Source organism: Chrysemys picta, chromosome 5 (genome assembly GCF_011386835.1).
Source record: "Chrysemys picta bellii isolate R12L10 chromosome 5, ASM1138683v2, whole genome shotgun sequence".
NCBI classification, from domain to species: domain Eukaryota; kingdom Metazoa; phylum Chordata; order Testudines; family Emydidae; genus Chrysemys; species Chrysemys picta.
In genome coordinates, this window is record NC_088795.1 from 108,201,344 (window position 1) to 108,227,623 (window position 26,280).

At 43.3% G+C, this 26,280-nt stretch overlaps 1 protein-coding gene and 1 long non-coding RNA gene across 2 annotated transcripts in view; one reads left to right on the forward strand and one right to left on the reverse strand.

Moving 5' to 3' along the window:
- Window positions 1-10,605, forward strand: part of SEL1L3 (SEL1L family member 3) — a 69,704-nt gene extending 59,099 nt beyond the window's left edge. Inside the window, exons 22-24 of the mRNA XM_005303465.4 lie at window positions 6,054-6,156; window positions 6,251-6,323; window positions 9,417-10,605. Of these exons, the coding sequence (XP_005303522.2) occupies window positions 6,054-6,156; window positions 6,251-6,323; window positions 9,417-9,559 (319 nt within the window). The 3' untranslated portion in view covers window positions 9,560-10,605. The remainder of the gene's footprint in view (window positions 1-6,053; window positions 6,157-6,250; window positions 6,324-9,416) is intronic.
- LOC122174213 (uncharacterized) lies at window positions 6,100-25,918 on the reverse strand. The gene is made up of 5 exons (XR_010601531.1): window positions 25,725-25,918; window positions 25,033-25,089; window positions 23,610-23,691; window positions 22,271-22,519; window positions 6,100-7,380 (listed from the first exon to the last, which is right to left on the reverse strand). It is a non-coding gene; the product is annotated as an uncharacterized LOC122174213 (long non-coding RNA).
- Window positions 25,919-26,280: the final 362 nt, after the last annotated feature.

Sequence of the window (26,280 nt, forward strand, 5' to 3'; positions counted from 1 at the left end):
GACCTGAAGATCATTCCAGAGCCAACAGTTGTTTCTATATCACCCATCCTAACTGCACCAGTCTCTACAGTGATATCGCAAGAGCACCATAAAATGCTAAATCAGATCTGTTGGCAGATCTACAAAAGACAAAAATGATTTCTTCCCCTAAGGGGGATAATAGGAAAGCTCCCACTAGTTATCCTCCTTAGATCTCCCAGAGAGAGAAAAGGAGGAGATTGGATGAATTCTCACAGATAATAAGACACTTCCCTTTCTCCCCCTAACACACCCTGTGGCTCTACAAATATATTTATTTGTTTCCCCTTCTCAGTTTTACACATGCCAGGTCCTGTAGTTTCTCCAGTAATCTGTGTCTGAGGTTGTATCCAGAGTCTGAGGAAGGATCGTCTCATGTTAAGTATACCAACATACCTCCCAGTTTCCATGCTCATGAGAAGGAGCACACTTCTAGGTTTGGTGTCTAGAAAACAACATGTCCTCCTAGCTATGACATGGAGCCTTAATTTAGTTAGTGGCATGATTGGCAGATACCACTGTGGGCTAGGTGGCCCTACTGGCCTTCACATAGACATTCTGAATTCTTGTCAGAACCCCTCTCCGACGAGGGGTCAGAAAATGTATTACTCCTCATCTCTGAGATTCCCAGATCAGTTGACTTCTTCTGCTTTCAAGGTTCATTCTCCTACTATAATTTCTGATACTCTTTCAGAAGAAGAGGAGGAGCCTACAGCTCAAGTGGACTATCAAGAGTTGGAGACAGAACTTGATGATGAATCTTTCCTGGATGGAAATATTGGAGTCGATTCAGTTTCCTCTCCTTCTGATGATGCTTTACAGTTCCACGAACTTGTGGACAGAATGGCAATGGCACTGCAATTCCATCAGTCACACTGGAAGAAACCTCAATCCTGTTGTAAAATAAGATTATCTGTCCAATATTGGATAAGCTATTGCAGCCTGTGAAGACAGTTGGTCTACTCCTTCACTTTGTCAGGCTATATTGAAAAAAGCTGACAAATTATATCTATTGCTCTACAAGTTTTCATTCTTTCATGCACACCCTACCCCTAAGTCTCTAGTGGTGGTGGTGGAACAAAGATCCAGAAGAAGGCAATCACATTCCACATCTTCTGACAGGGAGTAAAAGAAGATGGATGCAGCAGGTAGACAGGTATTTTCATCTGCATAGCTCAGAATTAGAATAGCAAGTTACCAGGCAGTGATATTGAATTATCAATATCAGCTATGGGAAAAGATGTTCATGTTTGCCAAAAAACAACAAGGAGTCTGGTGGCACCTTAAAGACTAACAGATTTATTTGGGCATAAGCTTTCGTGAGCAAAAACCTCACTTCTTCGGTTGCATCCGAAGAAGTGAGGTTTTTACTCATGAAAGCTTATGCCCAAATAAATCTGTTAGTCTTTAAGGTGCCACCAGACTCCTTGTTGTCTTTGTAGATACAGACTAACACGGCTACCCCCTCATACTTGACACCATGTTTGCCAAAGCACTCCCCAAAGAGCTAAGTAATCTGGCCAACACCTTGGAAACACAGGGGCAGGCAGTGGCTAAACATGCTTAGAGCCTCTTTTCATGCTGTAGATTCAACAGTGGGAGTGGTTGCTTCAGCTATCACGCTACGCAGACATGCTTGGCTCAGATCTTCTTTCTCCAACCTGAAACCAGATCGAAGGTAGAAAATCTTCTCTTCAGAGGTCTTGTGGTTATTTAGTAGTAAGGCCAAGGAGATACTGGAGAAGATGAAGGACATGAGGTCTACTGCAAGACCTTTAGGTGTCTACCTAGCTCAGAGGAGAAGGAGTTTGAGACCTGTCTTCGGGTACCATGGAAAATTCTATCCCCCTTCTTCTTCATCTTATTATTATCAGAAAGATGTCATTTTCAGCATCAGCAGCCTTCTTCTACACAGCCACAGAAGAGAAAGCCTTTTAAGCCCCATGAGTTGCAACATCAAATTCAAACATCAGACCTCAAGTTTGACATGATGATCAGAAGCTTCAGACCAACCTGTAACCTCCTTCCAACCCCGTCATCTTTCCCAACTTTTCTATTATGTCAGTGCTCACAATTCCATCACATCCCAAATGAATTCTGGAGATATTATTGAGTGGTTATGCCATTTGATTTGATTCCTTTCCTCTACCCCACTTCTATCCCTATTCAGGGACCCTCTCACAAGAGTGTGTTAAAATCAGAGATCCATTCCTTGTTGGAATCAAGAGCCACAGAGGAGGTACCAAGGGAATTCAAAGGAGAAGGTTCCTACTCCAGATATTTTCTGATACCAAAGACAGATTGAGGACTTTGTGCAATGTTAGATCTATGGAAGACCTATCTTCTTTATCAAAAAATCCATTTCCCCATGTTGACACAAGCATCTATCATAGCCTTCCTGACCACCTTAGATTGGTTTACAGCTCTCAATCTGAAAGATATCAGAGGGGTAGCCGTGTTAGTCTGGATCTGTAAAAAGCAACAAAGAATCCTGTGGCACCTTATAGACTAACAGACGTATTGGAGCATAAGCTTTCGTGGGTGAATACCCACATCGTCAGATGCATGTGACAATCTGAAAGATGTGTACTTCCATATCTATATCTGATCCAGGCATCAAAAATATTTTCATTTCCTAGTTAGATAAGACCACTTCCAGTACTAAATCTTACCCATCTACTATCCCATGGGTATTTACAAAGTACCTTTCCATAGTTGCAAACTTTACGCATGCTCCCTCTTCAAAAGCTTAGGACTCATGGTAAACAAGAAAAAAAATCTCTTCTGCTACCTACACAAAGGATTCCTTTTATAGGAGCAGGTCTCCGTTCCCTGGAGGGCAAAGCCTTTCTATTAGAAGAAAGATACCTGAAGCATCAATTCACTACAGAGGGGCTTCATCAAGATCCCACTTAGAGACATGTTCTTTCTAGGCTTCATGGGTTTAGACACTTATGTCACAACTTATGCTCGGCTCAGGATGAAAAGTCTGCAGCTTTGGTTGATGTTAAGTTACGGTCCAAGCACAGATGGCACGTGCATATAGTTGACCATTCCAGGTAAGATACTGCTATCCTTGACATGGATGACTCAACATTACAATCTTCTGAGAAGGGTAGCTTTCAACTCTCCAGCTCCATCTGAAACAGTCACCTCGGATGCCTCCAACAGGGGTGGGAAGTGCATTTCAGCAAATAGTTCAAGGTCATTGGAGTTCTCAGGAAAATAATCTGGAAATGAGAGCAATCCATTGGGCTCTCAAATTATGTCTGCCTCACAGCCAGAACAGGTAATGCAATTGTCACAGACAACACAATGACAGTGGATTAGATCAACAAAAAGGGAGGGTCTCACGCTTCCCAATTGTGCAAAGAAGCAGTTGCATTATGGGATTGGCGTATCCAGCACATTTATCCCATAGCTCTACACGTAGCAGGCAAGGACAACAGCCTGGTAGATCAGCTGAACAGAGATGTAACGGAACTTCATGAATAGTTGTCGTAGAAATCTATAGATGAGATCTTCACCTTGCAGGGTTGCAAACCTGTCTTTGCACATAATACAGTTAGAAAATTTATGAAGGAACTTGCTGTGATGCTTCCTGGGCGTACCCAAGGTTGTGAGGTACCTCACCACCACCTGCCTTTAGTGCGAGGAAGCCTTGTCTGTGCCTGGCAAGGGTCATACCCCTGGATTGTCCTGTCCATGGACACTCACAGAATTCACAGATCTACTATTCCCAAAGGAACAGTACACCTCAGCTTATCAGTTATATCTCAGGATCACTGCTCACCTCAATTTACAGCACTTAGATATGGTTATAGTGAAATCAGGTAAAAGTTTATTTAACAAATAATAGAGCTTCAAGAAGAAGCAAGTAGACTTAATGGAAATAAATATTTACATATAAAATAAAGTTGTAACATGCTTTCTAGAGCCTAAACTTAACTAACAAGACAGCCTCCTGTCTCATAAATCTTAGCTCACTCAGAGACTCACCCCCAGGGTTAAACAGCCAGATTGGCTGTGATGCTCCATTCATAAAACAAACACACTGGCAGCTTGTCCCCTAGGTTAAGGTGTACCTGTGCAACCCCAAAATAGTTTAAACAATCCATTTTCTTTACTGTAAACAGTATCTTCCCCCGCTGGTTGTTTTCCCTGCAGAGAAACGCCTCTGGAGACTTTGCAGTCTCTTGATTAGCATTTTACTTAGTCTGTAAATAGGCATCCATTGTGAAGTATCCAATACTCAATTTACATACAGCCAGTCATCTAGAGCATCTCCCGCCTGAAAGAAACTTGTTTTATCCCCTCTTGGTGACCAACCCCAACTCACAAACCTTAAGAGCATTATCTTCAGTGTATATATACATAACTCATTACATATTATGCATCCATACATTTCGCAATGGATATGATGATCCCTGTGACATAGGCTTTCAGTAGAGACCTTATACTAGACCCTTTGATGAACTATTATGTAGAGACCAGATCCAGGGGATCCATGTAGCCCTATGCCCCGCTGTGCCCTCTGCCAGTGGGCACCCAGAGGTCCGTGGGTCACACTTACCAATATATATCCACAAATAAAGGATCCAATACCATCATGGGATCTCAATTTGCTCCTTAAACAGCTAATGACACTTCCCTTTGAGCCTATGGAAGACTCATAGGCTGTCTGTACCATCTATCTATAAAAATTGCTTTCATAGTAGCCACAGCCTCAGCTAGGTGAATGACTGAATTACCACCACATGGCTCATCAGGTATCTTCCACCAGGATACAGTGGCCTCTGCCCTAATCCTAGATTCCTTCCCAAGGTGGTACCTGACTTTCATGTTAATCAGATTTTTTTCCCCTAGGGTTCACACTCTCATAGAGGAGTCAAAGCTGCATGTGTTAGATGCTAAAAGAGCTCTGGGTTACTGAATTAATAGAATCGAGGAATTTCAGAAATCCTTCAGTCTCTTTATTTCATATGCAGACAGCCATAAAAGACACACACTCTCTTCAGACTTTATCTAGTGGGATTAGACAGGGCATAGAGGAAATCTATAAACTAGCATTCATTCCACCCCTTCTTGGGGTTAGATCATACTATCAGAGCAATTGCTACCTCCATCACTTGCCTTAGACATGGCCCAGTTGCAGAGCCCTATAGGGCTGCTACTTGGAGCTCCACACATGCTTTTTACAAAACATCTCCCTAGACCTAGCATCTGGATTGGGCACTGTTTGATGGAGCAGTACTGTAATCCTTATTCAATTGGGACTCTGAGTCCTACCTTCCATGATGGGGTACTGCTTGCCAGACTATCCTGTGAGTGGGACCGTGCAGCAAACACTTGAAGAAGAAATGGAGGTTACTTACTTGTAACAGGAGGTTTTGAGGGGATGGACTCTGCACTCCCCACCCACATTCCTGGGAATCCTAATGGAATTTTGACTTGAGAAGGCAAGGTTGGAAGGAACTGAGGCAGCAGGGAATGCCACACTCCCTTTTATAGCCTCACCTTCAGAACTTGCAGGAACACAGAAGAGAGAGGTAGGGAGGGGTTCATGAGCATTCTTAGGGGCACTGCTACAAAAAGGTTCCACCGCCTCAGCTGCACCTGCCAGTGCGTCCCATGAGTAGGACCATGCAGATTCCATCTCTAAGAACTCCAGTTACGGATACATAACCGATATATCTGTTCCATTTACTTACAGAGAGCTCGTTTTCTTGATATCACATAAAGCAATTCCCATTCTACCCTCTAAGTGAAGTACAGTATGTACTGAAAGTTCACTCAGTAATCTGTAACATTGTAGAATCACTTTACAGATAAATGAGGAAGGATGACCTAGTGGTTAATGCATAGACCTCTGAGTCAGGGAATGAAAGCTCTATTCCCAGCTTTGCTACTGAGTGTCTGTGCGACTTCGGATAAGTCACTTAGGGCCCAGTGCTACCATTCTTACTTCTTGTAGTCCTATTGCTATAGAAGTACAAAACAAAATATTCAACACCACTTTTTATTTTTGTTTATAGGTGCTGGAGTCATAGCAATCAAGAATTAATTAATCCATGCTCATTAGCTTTGCTTTATTTTTACTTAAGAGTTTTCTGGAATAACATTTTGCATTCTACTCTGGTATGTATTATTCCATTGTCACATTCATCAGTACAGTTAGAACCCGGGCCCTGCCTTTGTATTGATCTAACACACATTTCTAAACTTATTGCAGATCTACTTCATGGGAACCTTTCTTGTGTCAATATTGGTTGCATTTGCAGTACAATATTTTCAGTCTCTGTCTGGTAAGTATTTGCCTCAGTCAGGCTGAAATAATCTAGAAAAAAATAATTCTAGACATAAAATAGGGAACTTTAAAGATAGAACAGACTTCAAGATTTGGTGCCAGCATGCAGTTCATATATAATTTAAAACAAGTAATGTCCTACAAATTCAGTCTCTTAATTGCAGGAGTAGATCTGACTCACACAAGTAGTCCTATTGCCTTCAAAGAATCAGCATGAGTAAGGGTGTGCAGACTCAGGCCTCAAGCGCAGAATAATAATTTTGCACCAGATCAGTAATTTGGAACTGTGTATTGGTATTTGCCATTTCCCCCCCAGGAACAATTTCACCATTCTTTCACCAATTTTAACCAAACACAAATTGATTAGAGGAGCTGAAAATAATTTTTATTATGTTGTATAGCATTGTAGCACTCTGCTTTATTTCAGCATCCTAAGTAAGATACTGTTTTTATCTTTTCATCCTCCAAAAAGCTATTAATAGACGCATACGTGAATTAACGGCTTTTGTTACTAAGGCCTTGGCTGTTTTTAACATAATTATTGTAGCTTGAAAACTGCAGCTTCCTTCTGTTTGGAATGATAGTCACAGAAATGGGAAAAGATCTAGTAATTAGAGAGCCCATCTCTCTGCCAGTGCAGGATTACCCCCTACTATACTTTTTGAGTGCTTTTTTCCAACAAGGTTTCACATGCTCCAAGTGATCTGTCTTCTATCACTTCCCTTGGGAGAGTATTCCACAATATACCTCATATTAAACTGTTTTCCCTGATATCCAGCCTAAACTTTTGTTTTAGGAATTTTATCCTCCTAATGCATTCTGAATTGTCATACTCTTAATCATACCCAGTGTACCATCCTAATTTTATAATTCCTCTCTCTTCTTGATGTTCACACCCATCAGATATTTGTTATCATGGCCCTTCATAGTCATCACTTCTCCAAGTAATACATACTTAACTCTCTGAATCCTACATTACAAATCACTCTTTCCAGCCCCAGGCACATTTCTTTTCCTCGTCTCTGTACTCCTTCCTCTTCTTGAAGTACAGTTAACTAGAATAATGGGAATAAAACAAACAAAAAATAATGAACAGACAATTCAGTAATGTCAGTTTCATGTATCCTATTCTAGTAAAATATTTTTATATTGGGTTAAGCAGCAGTAAGAATATTTTTAACCTTTCCTTGAAATAAAGGTTCAGAGAAGTAATTAGTATCACAGGAGCGGTTATGCTTATTACCGCTTTTTGTTGTTGTTGTTGGTTACCATTTGTATTAAGCCTTTCTGATGATTTGACCATCACATTAGTTACTGAAGTCTGAAGGAAACCTGGCACTGATGACTAATTTAAACGTGTTGTTAAGGCAGTGGTTATGAAGATTCCTGGTACAGCATTAACTTTAAGAGATAGTAACTCGAAGGAATAGATCATTTCTTTTTATGGTCCTTATACCTATCTTGTGAATAGTCAGACTAATGAGTTTATGACTTCAGGTGATTGTTGCCACTAGATTCAGTGGGCTGTATTCTGCACCCTGACTGAGCTCCACCTAATGCATGGGCAGTGGAGCCAGTTGGGCTTCCCTCATCCCATGCCACTCGGTCCCAGTGTAATAATTACTGGGGAGCAACTCTGACTTACACCAATGGGTGGAAGCTCATACTTTACACAAGTACACAGTCAGTCATAGAAGAGCAACAATGGGTCAAAGTGGATCTAACAGACTGGAAAATCCTGCCCATTGCTTTCTTTTCTGATAGGGAGGAAGTAGAGAATCAGTGTTGGGGCCACATATCAGCCCTCAGTCTCCTAGAAATTTTTTTTTGTTTAAAGGAATATTACAGACAAAAAAAATTGTCTAAGGGAAAAAGTGCTCATGATGTGCAATAGATAGTATCGGTCAACAAAGCTGAAGAGCATGATCAGCCACAAATAAAAAAAGAGAGCAAAGGTAGGCACGTATCTAAGGACAAGACAGTTTTTGATCAGCAAACTGTGGAAGAAATATGGACAAATTATGGAAAGAGGGTTTCCATTATATTATATTTTCTTGCAAACTTAAAAATGTTATCGTCTAATCTTCATAGAATGGGTGTATGGTGACAGACTTATTACTGTAACAAAATAAAGTAAAATCAGTTACTAAGGCTATGTCTACTACACTGTGCCACAGTGTGGACGACGGGGTTGTGAATTGCAGAGTACACCAAAATGTTGCACACAAAACTACCCTGTATGGACACTGCTAATGCAAACTAAAAGATACTAGTTCACATTAATGTACTCCTCTCTCTAAAGCTAACTTTTACTTTGCACCAGCAGTGTCCACACAAGGCAGTTAGTGCTCAATACTGGGGTGTGTTCTGTGGTTCACACCCCCTGTCGTCAGCCACACTGCAGTAAAATGTAGACAAGCCCTAAGTCAGTGTTTTCTCAAATTTTGTACTGGTGATCCCTTTCATATAGCAAGCATCTGAGTGCGACCCTCTTATAAATTAAAAATACTTTTAATATATTTAACACCATTATAAATGCTGGAGGCAAAGTGGGTTTTGGGGTGGAGGCTGATAGCTCGCAGCCCCCCATGTAATAACCTCGTGACCCCCTGAGGGCTCCCAACCCCCAGTTTGAGAACCCCTGCCCTAAGTGAAAGTACAATACTATCCTAGGTAGGATTTGAAAAATCTCCATCAACATTTTAGATACAAATTAAGTTTTGGAAAATAATCCCTTATAATCACAAATATTCCTTTATTAATATAAAATATACTGAATTATTAAGAAATAAGACTTACAACATATCTAAATTGTTCACAGATACATTCTAAACTTGATTTTGAAAGCCCTGTCCTTTATTACCAGATGCAATTGATATAATTTAGGGGCCACCATAATGCATACACACAAAGGGGCACAGTTAAAGTTACATTGGGCTACTTATTTTGACATTTCCTAATTTTTGAATGCTTGATTTTTCTTTCGTGTAGTTTTATTTATATGTTTGTATGGGAGCCAGATATGTACGTGTATACTTTATATACAGTACTACATTTCAATATTTATTCTGTATTTGTGTTTTTTCTACAGCCAATGATTCTCAGGCACCAAGGCCAGAACAATCTCCAGATGTACATTCTTCCACTGAAAACACCAGTGACACTAGATCAACAGAACAAGAGGAATCTACTCTTACAAACAATTTAGCTCAGCATCCCCATCTGATCAGCTGAGGTGTAATTCTCTGAAAGATTGGAATTCCAAAGCAAACATTAGAATGGCATGGTCTTGAGTAGTTACAATACTAAGAGTTCACAAATGTATAGAATGGTATTAACTATGTACTCCATGGGCTAAATCCTGCTCTTAGTTACACCTGGGCAATCCCAGTGACCTAATCTATCTATTATATAAAGCAGAAGGAAATTTTAAAAAAACCAAACCAAGAATACATGTTGATTATTTCATGAGATTATACGTCTGAATGCATTGTATGGTCTTGTTTTTGATGGGAATAGAAAAATGGGTGAAATCCTGTCCCCACTGAAGTCAGTGGCAAAACTCCCATTGACTTCAATACGGCTAAGATTTCACCCACGGTATCTACTATTTGACTAAACAGTCTTTGCCCACATTTAGATGGAAGGCTAAATTTCCTGTAGCCCTGTTCCTGGAGGCTTGGCAGCCAGTCTTTGTTTGCTTTGAATTTATTGGGTAGCTGCACAAGCGCAACTGATTATAGGGAGCAGCTCCCTTTACCAAAAAATACAAAAAAAAGTAGAAGTGTCACAGTAAATCAGTGAACAGTTTCTTCTCAAATTCTTATATGGGTAACATAGGAAGGGAATTCTCTCCAGTTTTACAGTATATCTTAAATTGTCCTTGAACTAAATTACTGATCAGGTGTCATTTTCATTAATTAATATGTTTATACAGCACTAGTGCAATGGGGTCTTTGATTCCATATCTAGAGGTCCTGTTGGCTACGGTAATACAAATGATGATAAATAATAAAAATGCTAGTTAGGACAGTCAGGATAACAGGATATGCGGGAAGTAATCATACAGAGCATAGATCTCATCTGTCTGATTTTAAAGCTGCACAAAGTGAGTGGACGTAGGGAAGGAATGACTGTATGTGTTCAGCAGGTGTGTGTACACATAAAATCATATAGGTAATTGTATCCATCTATGCATTATTGTCGGTTAAATCTAATCTTTTTGCACTGCTTTATTTACAAGAGTAAATAAAATTATTTTTCTATTGCTGACTGTATGGTAACTGGCTTATTTGTCTTTTTATCTTGCGCTACAGTTAGGATAGATCTACACAAATCTTGTAGCCACAAATTGGCTTTAGAGGATATAATCTGTGCAGGTAATCTCATCAAACTGTGATCAAGCAGTGCTCCACTATTTGTAGCATTTTCAGAAAAGTTCAGCAGCAAATGGGGTTTTCCCCCTATGGAAATCCTGACTTTTCATTGAAAAAACAAAAAGCCAAAACATTTTCAGACTTTGACCAAAAAAATCTGAAAATTTTCTAGAAAAGCAGATACTGTCAGTGAAAATTTTCATTTAGTCAAAATGTGTGTCACTTTTTTGGGGCCATCCCCAATGTTCAGTTCAGCAACATAATCACTGTATCCATTATTAGCACAAACTATTTTTACCAAAGTCTAGTTATTTTCAGTAATAAAAACTTGAATGGTAGAATTGCTTGTTTGTTTATAAAATAGTACATTTGAGGTTGAAAAGCCATGTGATCCATCTAGTTCTATTTACCTACGACCTGAATTACAAGAACCCTTTACCCTGCTCTAGCAACGTAAAAGGGCTGTAAGGTCAGCATTAATTAAATGTAAAATGTAAATTATAATCAGGCACCTAGTGTTTGTGACTTATATTATTTTTATCCATTGCATATAATTGCTCATCGCTATTGAGCCTGTGTTCAATTGTAAAATTTTGCAATGCTACATTTGATCACAAACAGTACGCACGCACGCACACACCTTTGGACTTTTGGCAGAATTCTAATATTATATATCTAACCAGATAAATGAAAACAAGTTGTCATTATTACCCTAAATGCAGACTGCATTATGATATTTGCACTTTATTTAAGTTGGTATGAAAATTTTAATTTATGTTAGAAGGGAAACCAAAATTGGGCTTAGTATGGAAACTAAGATGCAAACTTTAATTATGGAGCAGTTGCTGTTGCAGAACAATATTTGACACATAGTACCTGTTTTTAAAATGCCTGTGTTCTGTGCCAAATGTGCATGTGCAAATACTATGATTACATGCAAATCAGGTATTTGTATATACAAGTGGCAAGTTTTATATCCAGCTAGTCATTGGTGTCAAACCAAATATTAATTGGTCCATACGATTAAAGTAATCGCTTAACCCCACACAATGCAATTGTGGTTTTTTTACTCCTGAAGGCATTCTGCACCAAAACATTGAAAATTCTGCGCACAATATTTCAAAATTCTGCAAAATTTTGCAAATTGTATTTGTCAAATAAATGTGGAGGCTCCAGCGTGGCACTGGGGAGCACAGATCATTGGCTGCACCAAGATAGGAGATCACTGTGCAGCTCCCACCCAGGACATGGACTCAGTGGTGAGGCTGCACCCAACTCTGACACAGTGCAAGGACAGGGCCTGCCCCAGAAACACCCCAGGGCCCTGCCCCTCTGTGCCAGGTACACCAGGTGTGGGCAGGCAGGCTCAGCAAGGCAGGATCCAAGTGTGGAGGAACTTAGTGTGGGGGGATTCAGGTGTGGATTGAGAGGGTTCTGTGTGGGGCAATCTGGGTGCTGGTGGCTCAGTGGGGGATCTGGGTGGGGGTGGATCTGGATGCACAGGGGCTTGTTGGGAGATTCTGGGTGCAACGATAATGGGACTTTGCAGGGGGGTCCAGGTGAAGGTGGTTGGGGCTCAGACGGGGGGGGGTGTCTGGGTGTGGGGGGATAGAGCTCAGCAGAGGGTTTTGGGGGTGTGGGCCACACTGGGGGATCCAGGTGCTGGGGAAGAGGGGCTCAGGTGGGGATCCAGGTGCCAGTCATTCTGGAATGTATTAGCAGGAATGTTGTAAGCAAGACAGGAGAAGTAATTCTTCCGCTCTATTCTGTGCTGATTAGGCCTCAACTGGAGTCAGATATGGGTGTCACATTTCAGAAAAGATGTGGACAAATTGGAGAGAATAAAGAGAAGAGCAACAAAAATGATTAAAGGTCTAGAAAACATGACCTATGAGGGAAGATTGAAAAAACTGGGTTTGCTTAGTCTGGAGAAGAGAAGATTGAGAGGGGACATGATAACAGTTTTCAAATACATAAAAGATTGTTACAAGGAGGAGGGAGGAAAAAATTGTTCTCCTTAATCTCTGAGGACAGGACAAGAAGCAATGGGCTTAAATTGCAGCAAGAGCAGTTTAGGTTGGACATTAGGAAAAACTTCCTAACTGTCAGAGTGGTTAAGCACTGGAATAAATTGCCTAGGGAGGTTGTGGAATCCCCATCATTGGGGATTTTTAAGAGCAGGTTGCACAAACACCTGTCAGGGATGGTCTAGATAATACTTAGTCCTGCCTTGAGTGCAGGGGACAGACTAGATGACCTCTCGAGGTCTCTTCCAGTTCTATGATTCTATGATTACCTTACTTCCCTGCCTTAAATAGGCACTTCCCTGCCTTTACATATGGCAGGAATCCTTTGTCTCTTAGTGTGAATCCCCTCCCCCAAGTGGAAAAATACTGGCATTCCAAGATGGAGTCCAGTACCGGGTGACATGATCACATGACCCTGCAGTGTCAAAGGAACCATAAGTCCTCAGGAAGCTTCTGAGGAAGGTGGAAGGTTAGCATCTTCAAAGACCTGTTGTTCTTCCTAATGGCTTTTTTCAGCCAGCAATCTAGACTTGATTGCATTCTGTCTAGTGTGCATTCCCCAGGTGTAACCCTATGTAATAGGTACATAGACAATATTCCCAACTTCAGATACAAAAATGATACATACATACAAATAGGATAATCACAGTCAGTACATCATAACCTTTCCAATGATATCTCACATGACCCATCTTACATAAAATACATTTTAGATATGCTATAATCATATTATAACAATATTTCTATGAAGAATGTGGGGCGTAGTGTCACAGGTTGCACATACGTTGTGATTTCCAAGGTGAGTTTTTTGTTTGGCTGGGTGTTTTCATAAAGATATGATAGAATGTGAGCTAGATTAGATGACTGAGCTGTTGAAAGAGACCTGGAGTGAGATTAGAACCGGTAAGTGTTTTTAAAAGGGATCCTGGATGAGAGCAAGATTGCTTCGTGCACTGGGCAGAAGGAGATGGCCCAGACAGAGAACAGCATGGAAAACAGCCCAAAATCCTGAGTGACAGTAGGTGACTAAGGGCTATGGAGTCCTGGAAGAGTAGACTGAACGTAGTACATGAGCAAGAGTATAGTAGGACAGATATGTGAACAGGATTGGGACTATGCAAAACCTTGGGAGTGAAGACCAAGAGCCTGAATCTTAGTTACTCTAAGGCCCCTTTATACCACTCGAGGCACAAATAAACTTTAAGGCCCTTTGTATGCTGCAGTGTAAAGGGATTTTAGTGAAAATGTGAATCGGGAGCAACGTGTCTGAACCTGATGCAGAATAAAAGAGCATATCTGCCGTACTTTCAGCCTCTGTGCGTTTACAGTATATGCCTTGCACAGAACTCATGTCAAGTAGTGATTGCACTCCCATAAGCCTGCTTCTGTTGGACACTTACACCACACTTGGCTTTCATGCAGGAAGTAGCATGATGTGTAGGATATCAAAATAAATATTGGTGACAAGGATATAAATACTGCAGTTCAAGTATTTCATTGTAGATATTGCTAGGCATATGGTTTTCAGTAGCACCTAAATCCTATTGATTCACAAGGAGATTTTTCAGCACTTATGAAAATCCCATCTTACATTCATAGTCATTGTGGGACCAGAGTTACAAAGATATTTAGAGGCCTAAAGATGCAGCTAGTGGCAACTTGGACCAGATTCACAAGGGGGAACATAGGCACCTAAATGCCACTTTTGGTGTCTGAATCCAAAATTTAGATCCTCAGTACTCCTGCGCAGCTGCTGCCTAATGCTGTAGGTGTCTAAATTACCCAGCCTATGTCTCTACCAGTAAAGTTCCCTGGGTACCAACATTTCTGCTGGTGCACATGCCCACACCCCCAATCCTGAGATCACTGAGCAACTCTGTGCCTAATTCACACCTAAACCCCAGCCTATTGACAGACTAAGTATTCCCCGCTCTGGCTTGCCTGCAGGGCCCGATCTGGTAGACATGTTCAGCAGCTGCTTTAGCCTCTAGTATTGAATGGAGCAGGGACTGGAACCCAGGCCCGGGGTGACGGATTCTTCCTAAAAGTGGGGAGGGGATGAGGCCCTGCCCCGCCCCTTCTCTTCTCCCCAAGGTCCTGTCCCCCTGGTCAAGCCAGAGCCAGTCTGGGGAGCCCGGGCCTTTCCACCTGCCTGGGATGGGGGGGTCCCAAGAGCAGCCCCTGGCCTGTGTCCCCATGCCCTGGGCAGCCCACTCAGCCTGGCCTGGAAGCAGGGTCTCGGGAGCCAAAGACCCACCGCCAGGCCATAGGTAAGAGCCACCCGGGCAGCTGTGGGAAGCTGCAGACCGTCTATCTGCCCTGGGCAGTGGGCACAGGGGGTGGGGACATGGTTCGGGGGCATCTTTTGGGACCCCCCACCCTGGGCAGGTGGAGGGTCCACAGGTGGAAGGTCTGCAGCTTCCCACAACTGCCCGGGCTCCCTGGACTGGTCTTACCCGGGCCAGGCTCTGGTTTCTGGACTGGCCGGGGGGCAGGACCTCATGTGTGTGTGGGGAGGGGGGACACAGGAGGGGCAGAGGGCTGGGCCTGTAGCGAAAAGTGGATGTGCCATCGCCTCTTGGCTCCCCCTGTTCTGGAACCCCTGCCCAGGTCTCCCACATCCTAGGGTGAATGCGCTAACCACCAGGCTCTTGGGTAAAAGGGGGCATCACCTCCTCTTTGCTTTCACTTGAGAAAAGAGTTGCCTGATTTAGGCTCCTAATTCCAGGAAAGGGATAACAGCTGCGAATCCCCAATGGAGGAAGGAATCTACCTGCAACCCAGAGTTGGTGGCCTAACTCCCTTTGAGAGTTGGGTGGGCCTTTAGATTGCACCCTTCTCCTCAGCATGTCCCATTTGCTAGTTTAAGTGGCTCTCCATTTAGTGTACTTGCATCTGTGAATTCCTTTGTTAGACACCTAACTCACCCTGGATGGGGAACCAAGGCGTCTATCTCGGGGTTGTGAATTCCACTTAATGGCAAGGTGCCTAATCAGGTGCTCTACACTCACCCTAAGTCCCCCTGGTAAATCTAGTAGGATTTTCAAAAGCACCTTGGTGCGTTAGGTGCCTAACTCTCCCGGCCTTTCAGTGGGACATAGGTTCTTATGCTGTAAAAACACTTCGTAAAGCCTACTAGGCATCTGTCTGCACCTTTGTAAATTTAGCTCTTTTATCATTTAATCTTCGTTGTTTAGTCAAAATACCTGAACTCTCCAGGCTGTCTTCTATCCCTGCTCTTGTCCCCAACTTTCCTCTTCCCATTCCCTTCTCTGATTTTTTCATGTCTAGCGGTGTCCTTTATCACTCATCCACCTTCCCATTCATCACTAAGGAACATCTGAGCTGCCAGTGCTCCTCGCCATTTCCTCTGAGGTGAACGGGGGGCCCACTGCCACTCCTGAATGGCAGCTTGAAAGGAAAGGGACCCAGCAAACAGGAAGGCTGTATAATCCGTCCTTTTATTGTGCCCATAACTTTTATGTGACCTTTCTTACTTTATCAAATATTGTTTGCACTATAAAGACTCAAAACTTTATTGCCCTAGTGGCTGGAGCAAATTTAAACTCAAACAAAGCAGCAAGAAGCAAGTGCATAGAAATTACTGTAATAAATGTCTATATGTGTCGGAAGATCAAGTTATGACAATGTTTGACGTACACTCATAGATACTAGAGATGGAAAATGCTTTGCACAGCATACTGTTTAACGGAATGCAGTAATAAAAATAAGGCTGCATAATTATGAGGCCAATAAAATAAACACACTATTATCCATCCTATGCTTAAACCTAGTTAGCAGGAGCGATATCGAGCTTGACTTACTAGCGAGACTAAACCTTTTCGGTCTTCCAAATTAATCATAATTATTCAACTACAAATTCAACTCTCTTGTCATATATTAGACTAATGTTAAAGGGTCTGTTTTGTTAAAAACCAGTCTCCCTATTGCAATTTTTGCCGCCAAGTGTGGGCATAAATGACTTGTAGGTTAAAAACAGGTATTTAGGCACCTAGCTGCCCCCATAGATACCCACATTAGTTAATCCCACAATTATTTGAATGTGCAAAATGTGAGACTATACTGAAAAATCAGGTCCAAATAACAAAGCTGAAGAGATATGCACAAACTGCCCTTTGACTGCATTTACTGGCAAATCATAGCAGAATTCCTTCAATGCTTTGGCTGACAATGTTGGATTTTATACATCTAAAAGTTGTGCTAGAGTTAAGAATTGCAGCCCTGGGACATCCAAACCAATTATATTTAGTAGCTGCATCGTATGGATAGGGTATGGCTTCACTGAAGAGTTAATAGAACTGTTGTGTTAACCCCCCTCCCATCCACACACAAAACCCTCTCACCCAAGTCTGGTAGGCTGGCTGGCCTGGCTGTAGTAGATGCTAGAGCTCAGGTGTCACTTTTACTCTGCCTGGTAACTCATCCATTTTGCAGTGGGGATGCAGGCTGAACCACTCGAGTCAGGGCCAGCTCTAACTTTTTTGCTGCCCCAAGCAGCAAAAAAAAGCACCGCCCCGCCGAGCGCCCCCCCCCCCCCCCGAGCGCCATGCCCCACTGCCCCGCGCTGCCGGAACCCCACCCCCCCGAGAACTGCGCCCCCCCGCCGCCACCCCCGCCGAGCGCCGCGCTGCTGGAGCGCCCCCCGCAGAATGCTGCGCCGCGCTGCCCTCCGCCACCCCAAGATTGGCCGCCCCTTACCAGGTGCCGCCCCAAGCATGTGCTTGGTTGCCTGGTGCCTGGAGCCGGCCCTGACTCGAGTACAGCTAGTCATCTGATGCCTTCCCACAATTTTCCCCTCACCCCGCATGTGCCCCAAAGGACAGACAAGTTCTACAATTCAGTGAGAAAGAATCATAGAGCGACTCAGCTTATGGCAGCATAACGAACCATCGGATATGCCCCCAGAAGTCCTACTGTAGTGCCAGTGGGGACATAGTAACTCTGTTATGGCTTTGCAGTGTGGCTGCTCACACCCCGGGCCAGGCTACTGTGGGCGCCAATCACACAAGCTATTGCTATCATGAAGACGTACCCATAGAGAGGAAAACTGGAAGAGGCTTGCAATTCAGTGTACAGCACATGAGCTCAGGGAACTGGGTGAAGTTGTTTCAAGCAACTGTGGAGTTTGAACTCAGCTCAAGGTAAGAAGCAGCATTAGGACTGGGTTTGAGATCTGTCGCAATGGGAATCAGTGGCACAGGTAGAGATGGAGAAACACAGATTTTGGGGCACAATTTGTATCCACAATTGACCCAGTGCATAGGAGGTTAGTGACCTGTGGGTTTGGCCCCTGCACATGCCCTCCTGCACAGCTCTGGCTGGCCTTTCCACAATCCAGATTGCTAATCCACAGAGCCTGGGTTGTGTCTTCACTAGGGAAAAAAAGATGTATTTTTAACCCACTTTAACTCACCCACATTGCAATCCTAGTGAAGACAAGGCAGTTATAATTTCAACCTGCATTAGCTGGTGAAGGTAAACCCTAGTGGGGAGCATAGGGTTTTCCTTCACCAGCTAACACAAGTTAAAATTACAGCTGCTTTGTCTTCACTAGGATTGTAACATGGTTTAGTTTAACACTGATTAAAAACATACCTAGTGAAGTCACGTCCCCAGGGAGGATGATGCTGTAGAGTGAGAGTGGCCCATTATCCATCTTCCAGTTCCAACTTTTTAAGGTATGAATGGGAGGCTTGGTCTCTACTGAGGGGAGCTGTAGCTTCACTGCAAAAAGGGTGCGTTTTACACTGAGATAACTAGCCTTGTGGAGACAAACCACTGCAGTTTTTAACCTCAATATGCCTACATGTGAAAAGCACAAATTGCTTTGTCTTCAGGAGAATTTTACCATGGCAGTTACCACATGTAATCTAAAACCTGGTAAAAACACGCTTTTCCCCCTAATGTCGATGCATCCTTATAGATTGAGTCTGGTACTGTAGAGTTATAAATGACAGACCTGATCTTCAGTGTGATGAGCTCTAATAGGAATAGATTGTCATGGTAGGAGTGGAGGAATACACTGAAATGCACCCCAGGCAAATTTTGTCTAATGGAACAAATGTTGAAGTGTCTGCATAGTTGTATTAAGAGCCTTCCTGATGAATCATTAATCTGCCCTGCTGAAGCTGACCAAAGGAATGATGTGTTTAAATTTTTATTTCATATTCAACCAAGGCCAGGAGAAAGGTCTATTGTCATTTGAAGATATCGGTATATTGCAGTCAAAGGGCAAATTTTTGGTCTGTATTTTCAACTTGATTATCTGGAGATTTCTAAGATGCTTTTCACAGCAGGGTACTACTCAATTGTGTTTTAACAACTTATAGCTGAATATGGCCCTAGGAGCTAGTTCACGAGGAGGACGTAGAGTATATCTACACTGTAGTGTAAGCCCGTGCTTGAGCCTAGGCTCAAGCCTAACCCCCCTTGTGTCTACACTGCAATTGGGCTAACCCGGGTCCAAGCTCAAGTTAAGCTGGGACCCAGGGTCCAAGCCCTATTGCTTAGCAGTGTAGACACAGCTCCAGTTGACTTAGGTCTTGGGAGTCCACTGGAAATATGACAAAATTCCATGTGACAACTTCCTTAGTCCTCTCTAGGCCAACAATCTGCAATCTACTCTATCGAAAATGGAAGCCACCCCCACCCTTTGCAAATGGCAGCAGTTCAGGTCAGTATTAACCCATTCTCTTCTGATCACTGATCTGCAAGCCCACTGTCAGACAGCCTCCTGGCTTTGCAATGGAGAGGGAATCCATCAACCCTTTTGCAAAGCAAGCTACTTCCTGGTAACATGCAGGGCAGGCAGTAAAGTTTTCCCACAGTGCACCACAATCATAGGGCTAGAGCAGCCACATTTCAGGGGCAAGGGGCCCTAGGGATGAGGCTATGGTTACTTTGACTTGGGGTGATGCACTGCTGTGTGGACGTCAGAGCCCTAGATTCAAGTACAGGTTAGAAAAGTCTTAGCCTAGGGTTAAAATACACTGTAGATGTTCAAGTCAAGGCTTCCCTAACACGGGTTAGCTGACTCAAGTCTCACTATCTCTGGGCTTATATTGCAGTGTTGTTATACCATTAGGCAACTAACTGCCCCTTTAAGCACTATGTCCAACATTTAGAAACCACTAGCATTCACAAAACACTGCTCAACTGCCAACTAACCTTGTAAGTGCCTAAATTCCCTTGGCACCCAAATTTCCACTAGTAAAGTCCTCTAGATGCCTAAATGTTTATCAGTGAGCATGCACAAAAGTGTCTGAGAGCTGAAACCACCAAGCAATTCAGTGCCTAACTCATGCGTAAGCCCAGCGGGATTCACAAACTGCAGCTTTCAGCATCTAAATAGCTTTAACAGTCTTTAAAGATCCTTTTGAAAATGGGACTTGTGTTCCTAAATCATTTAGATGCTTTTGAAATTTTCCTCCCTGAGACTGTAACTATGATTATTTGCAAAACAAAAAGATATTGGGTTTTGTTACTAAATTGAGTTCAGTATCTCCTGCTAACTAGGTTTACACATATCATAATACAGTATTTTTTATTATTATTGTCCTTGTGGTTATAGACCCCATTTTACTGCTTGAATCCAATATACCACATGCTGCACAAGACAAAACATTGTCGGGTAATAAAGCGCATAGCATACTATGATACACCAGCATGTAAAAACCTTTGTTATAGTCATTTCTCTGCACGCATCTCTGTTTTATTTGTAATGTCTCCAAAACAATGGTGTTTCAACTGGGGGCTCTGAACTTTCCAATGGAAAAAAAGTGTTTGAGAAAGTTTTAGATCAGGTCATTTGAGTAAGTGATCAAATATAAAAACAAGACATGAACATTCAGGCTCCAGCCCTCAGTTCGGGTCCAGAAGTTGCGCTTCAGTCACCGAAAACAGGTCCAATCTACACTGACTGTCACTGGCCCACATGGTCCCTAATATCCCTGGGGGTTGTTGGAGTATGGGAATGCCCTGGCTATTGCCCCAGGACTGGCAGCTGGAGGGGTGGCGGATGTAAGAGCCTCTACAGCAGCTCAACACCAGCTAGGGATCCTCCAGCAGCCTGCTAAGCTGGCTTTGTGCTGCCTGAGGACTGCAATGCAGCACACTGGGGAACCTCAGTGTTTACTTTGACAGACGAGGTCAGGGATTTGACGGCAGTTGCAGAAATAAAGTTACTTTCATTTTAGTTTCCAGAGGACACAACTGTCTAGTTACATTCCCCAGCCATTTCGTCCTACAGAAGACTGAAGGCACCCAATACTTTTTAAAATGAATTAATTTATTATTTGATTTCACTGAGGAGGTCGGTTCCATTTCCATTGCTGTTTCCAGACATGCAGATCCTTAGGGTTACGCTAGATGGCTAAAACATCACCTTACTGTATTAAGGGGTTGGGGCTCAGCTGTGCCTGCACCAGATTTAGTCCACTTTCCCAGATGGAGGACATGAGTAACCCATGTGACAAAGAGTCGGGTGACTTGAGCCAGACATGCTGGGAGATAAAAAGGCAGCATGTGGCCCAGGGAGATGGGAGAGCCAAGTAGCAGGAGGTTGCTGTCTGATGCCCTATCCCAAGGGAGATGTTTGAGCCTAGGATAGAGAGGTAGAAAGAGACTTGAAAGTGACAGCAGGAGGGAAGAGCGAGGAGCCCGGGAGTTAGTATGCCAGAGAAGAGCAGGAGGGCAGCAAGTGTAGGAAGAAGCCCTGGGGGAAAGAAGCAGAGCAGCATGTAGCCATAGGCAGAACAGCCCTAACTGTTTTGCTGGCCAGGATGGAAAAAGTTTCCAGCCACCCACCCCTAGCTGCTGCGCAATAAAAAAAAAAAAAAAAAAAAAAAAAAATCAATCTGACCAATTGGAGTGGATTAAAAAAAATAAATCTTGAGCAGCACAGCAGTCTGGTGCCCAGGCTGACCACCCTGCCTGCCCACCCACCCCTAGAACTGGGCCCTGGCTGCTGGGGCAAGGCAGCCCCATTGGTTAAGGTTCCCAGGCTGGGCCCCTCAAAGAGCACAAGGGTAGGTTCCCACTGTACAGTCCCAAGAAGGAGAGTTGTGGAGCCCCTATCCCAAGAGGGGAAGAATTTTGAGCCCAGAGGACAGGCTGAAGAGGGGGTAAAGGTGAGCGGAAGACAAACCTTTGGGGCAGGACGGGCTGTGCACAGCTTAAGCCTAGGGCAAAAGACTGGTTGGTCGTCTGTTTTATTGGATTTTGATACCACAGAAGGAGTGGACTCTTGTGACTTAGCTGGAGGGGCTGTGTCATCTCAGCAACTGAACTGAGCTGATGACTGGAAGAATTAGAGCTCCAGGAGGGGAAACTTAGGCTGGGTGACTGCATTGCCCTGTGGGGGTTACACGCTGGGACTGCACCCTGTGACACGTCCAATTAAAATGGGCATATAACAGTTTCATAGTGATATTTGTATGCAGTGTAAAATTTGACATCCAAGATCTACTTGTCTTTAGTATCTTATTTTACCAGGTCCAAAAGTAGATCTGTGTGTAACATACCCTGGTAAGTGGTCGTTCTAATTCAGATCACAACCAGACACTGAATCTGCTGTAGGGGAAGACAATGGCTGTCATTGAACCTCCTCATTGGGTAGGACTTCATTCTGCACGTCTGGCCTTCCTAACCACCGGGCTCAGCAGCAGGTCGATTGTGCCTCTCAGACTCGTTTGATAGCCCTCTTTGGGACAGCAGAAGCTGCTAAGGAAGATCATCTCAGTAGTTGATTTGAGGGCTTCTTTCATCATAACCTGTAGAATAGCAGGAGACAAGGGTAGCATGGCCCATTCTGGGGGGGGGGGGGGAGAGGGTGGATTACTAGAAGGGGAATCTTGTTGCTGAGGAGACTGGAACATTAGTATTCGGACTTGCTGCCTTTTATGAGTGCACGCAGCACTTAAGTAACTAAGGGCTTGTCTACACTTACAGTGCTGCACTGGCGGCTGTGCCATGGTAGCGCTTAGTGAAGACGCTACCTATGCAGATGGAAGAGCTTCTCCTGTCAGCATAGGGAATCCACCTCCCCAAGAGGCAGTAGTTATGTCAATGGGAGAAGCCCTCCCATTAACATAGCCCTGTCTACACCAGGGGTTATCTTGGTATAACTGCGTTGCCCATGGGTGTGGATTTTCTACATCACTGAGCGATATATTTATACCAGTGTAAATTTATGATGTAGACCAGGGGTCAGGAATCAGTCTGTGCCAGTGTCAGCATAATATTTCTGGACAGTTTTTCTGTGGGTTTCCTCATTAAGTTCCCTCCCTCTCACAATTCCCTGTTGTACAAGGATGCATGGTGCAAGCAGATGAGTATTGATTCAACCAGAACACACATGCTGTGGCAAATGGAATTTAGCCTTTGACCTTCAGCTTTGACCTCTCTGCTCCGAGACACAATGGACTAGTGAGAAATACCTCTCCACCCCATCTCCATGAACAACGCCCTTCATTTTCTGGGCCCTTCTGTTGGGACTTTTTTATACACTGTATCCTACACTTGTGTCCTGGCAGGTTGAGATGTACAAGAAAAAGAACATGAGTTTCAGTTTCATATTAAGGGCACAAAATGTTAAATACATGGAGAACCTCAGATGGAAGGTGCTATCTAGGTATAAGTTCCTAGCATGTGTGGTTTACAAGGACAGGTGACGCATCTTGGTCTAATGACCATTTGGTTTGCTCACAAGGTTTTCAGTGGCAGACTATAAAACTTGATGGATTTAGTCATATTCATTTGTAGATAGTGTTTTATGAAACATACCCTGGGGAAAAAAATCTGCAATAAAACCAAGAAGGGAAAAGCCGAACATACACTTCTCTTCTAGGATTCTTATCTTACCATTTGCCAGAGCAAAGGTCTCATGCAGCAAAGGTCTCCTCCAATATATAAGGTTGGGGGGTCTCAAATTTCTCAAATACATCTGCTTCAAAAGAAAAATATTCTTATCTTGGAAACGGACAAAAACAATGCTCCTTGCAGCTCCAGTCAAACACATTCAGACTGGCCAGTCAAACACATTCAGACTGGCTACCAGAACCTATAGTTATATGTAAAAAGAAAAGGCTTATCTCTCTATTTAACCATTACATTTCTAACCACAGGGCCTTGCTCTTTTGTGCTAGGTTTATCTGATAACATTCTCTCTCTGCTGTGATCCAATCTCAGGAAATTTAAAATCAACACATACAGATAGCTTAGACAAAGCACTGGGACAAGTGAGATTCCTGTGAATTTTGGGCCTGTTCCAACTCCCATGGAAGTTAATGTGAATCTTTCCATTCACTTCAATGGACTTTGGAGCAAGCCCTTCAACAGGAAGCTGGGGTCAGGGTAAGAATCTGCACCTTCTAGAAAGAGTAAGAAAAATGAATCTTTTGTTTAGAAAATCATATGTGAACTCATAGCTAAGTTGGCAATGCTGGGGGCAGTCTGGAGAGGGGAGGGAAAGGCAAGAAGAGAGTCTTAATTTTAAGCGTATCTCTTAAATTGATTTCAAGGGGGGGCAGGGATCAGCATTCATGTTGCACTCCCCGTCAGTACCTGGCCCAAGCCGGGGAAGTTAATGATCCAACCAGCAAACCAAATTTGGTGATGAATCCTAGTCACTTACCACCCGAGGCATGTTGTGCATACGCTAAGAGGAATTAATTTCAAGATAATAAAGAGAAGGGGTAGGGTGCTGGAGCTGAGAGGAGAAAGTACACAATTCTGAGTATTTTGCAGTTAAAGCACCACTAATCATGCAAGCTGGCCTAGTTTTGCCTAAGATTTCTTGTTTGCATCCCAAAAACACATTGTACAAAACTCAGATACAGGCACACTTCTGAAAATGTGCCCCATAAAGGCCCACCAACACCCTTTTGCTAATTCCTGCAGCATGCAGGGCTGCAGCTGGTTGCAAAAGAGGTGACACTCGACAATCTCTTGCGGATTCTCCTAGAACAACTGTCAGGACATTTCAGTGAAAGCCAGCTCCAAAGCCCATTGTAATCACTGGGATTCTTTCCATTGATTGACAATGGGCTTGGGCTAAAATGCAATATATACACCGAAGGAATCCCACTGCCCAGCCTTCCTTATATGCTGTGGTTTTGTCTGTAATAATAATAAATGGGACAGATACTGCTAAGATTTCAATTCAGACCATCAAAATCCTTTGAAGGTTAGGGTGAAAGGCCGGGCAGCCTACATAGCCACCCATCAGACATTTCTACAGGACCCAAATAAATCAACTTCAAATAAACAAATGCGTGACTCTTACCTGCTTTGTTTTTCCCTTTCTGTGTTGTGATTGTTCTGGAAGGGAAACACTCTCCCCCTGCAGAGCAAAATACAGTCATTTCAGTGTATCCTTCAGCACATGCTGCCACATGATTCTCATGAGTTATTTGCTCTTCATTAACTGTTCATTAGTTGGATAAGATTATTTGTAGGATAAACTGATGATTCAGCTCCACAGAAGGTCAAGGAAAAACCAGCGTGAAATCTCAATCCTGCCGCCGGCAATAGTCTGGGCTGGCCTTGGTGTAAGCGAGTGGAATTTGGTCCATCATGTTGTATAAGTAGCTCAGGATCAACACGATATGAAACAAATAGGTCAGGGCCACCAGTAATTCCACTTTTTATCAGGATCATTGAAGGAGCTGGTGAGATTAAAACTTTTTTAAATGCTAACGGGGAAAAAATCTGTTCTATAAATTAATATATGATTTTGTATCAATAGTGTTAGGGCCAGGTCATGATACAGGCTGTTTTTATTTTAGTGATTGTGGCAGTGTCACTCCTGGATTTGCAGCAACCCACTGCTATAGCCCCATTCGGTCACAAAAGATAAAAGGGGTTTATTGGGCTGTCTCCCCTTTCAGGCAGGGCACCACCTGCAGCAGTCTTACGCAGCAGCTATGGAAAAGTCACAGGTAGCAAATCACACCGAGAGTCCTGCATCAGGCCTACCTTCCCTCAGGGAGATTCTGGCAGCAGCAGTCTCTAGTTAGTTCCTGGCCACAGACAGCAGTGGTGTCAATTCAGATAGTTCTTTGGGGGAAGGGGGCAAAGTCTGTATGGAGGGGTGGCTGGGTCAAATTTCAGTAGTGTTATGACCACACAGCCAAAGTAGGGTGACCAGACAGCAAGTGTGAAAAATCAGAACAGGGGGTGGGGGTAATAGGAGCCTATATAAGAAAAAGACCCAAAAATTGGGACTGTGCCTATAAAATCAGGACATCTGGTCACCCTAAGCTGACGCAACCCTTCAGACTGCTCTGGCAGCAGCTGTACTGATTAGGGTTGCCAACCCTCCAGCACTGTCCTGGAGTCTCCAGGAATTAAAGAATACTCTTTAATTAAGAGTTATGTCATGTGACTAAACCTTCAGGAATACTCCCAACCAAAACTGGCAGCCCTAGTACTGATGTCATGCAGGCCCGCTGCTTAAAAGTGTTGGGGCCATGCCCCTTCCCCCACACTCCACAGCCTGGAACTTTGAGTGAGAGCAAAAACCTTGGGGGGG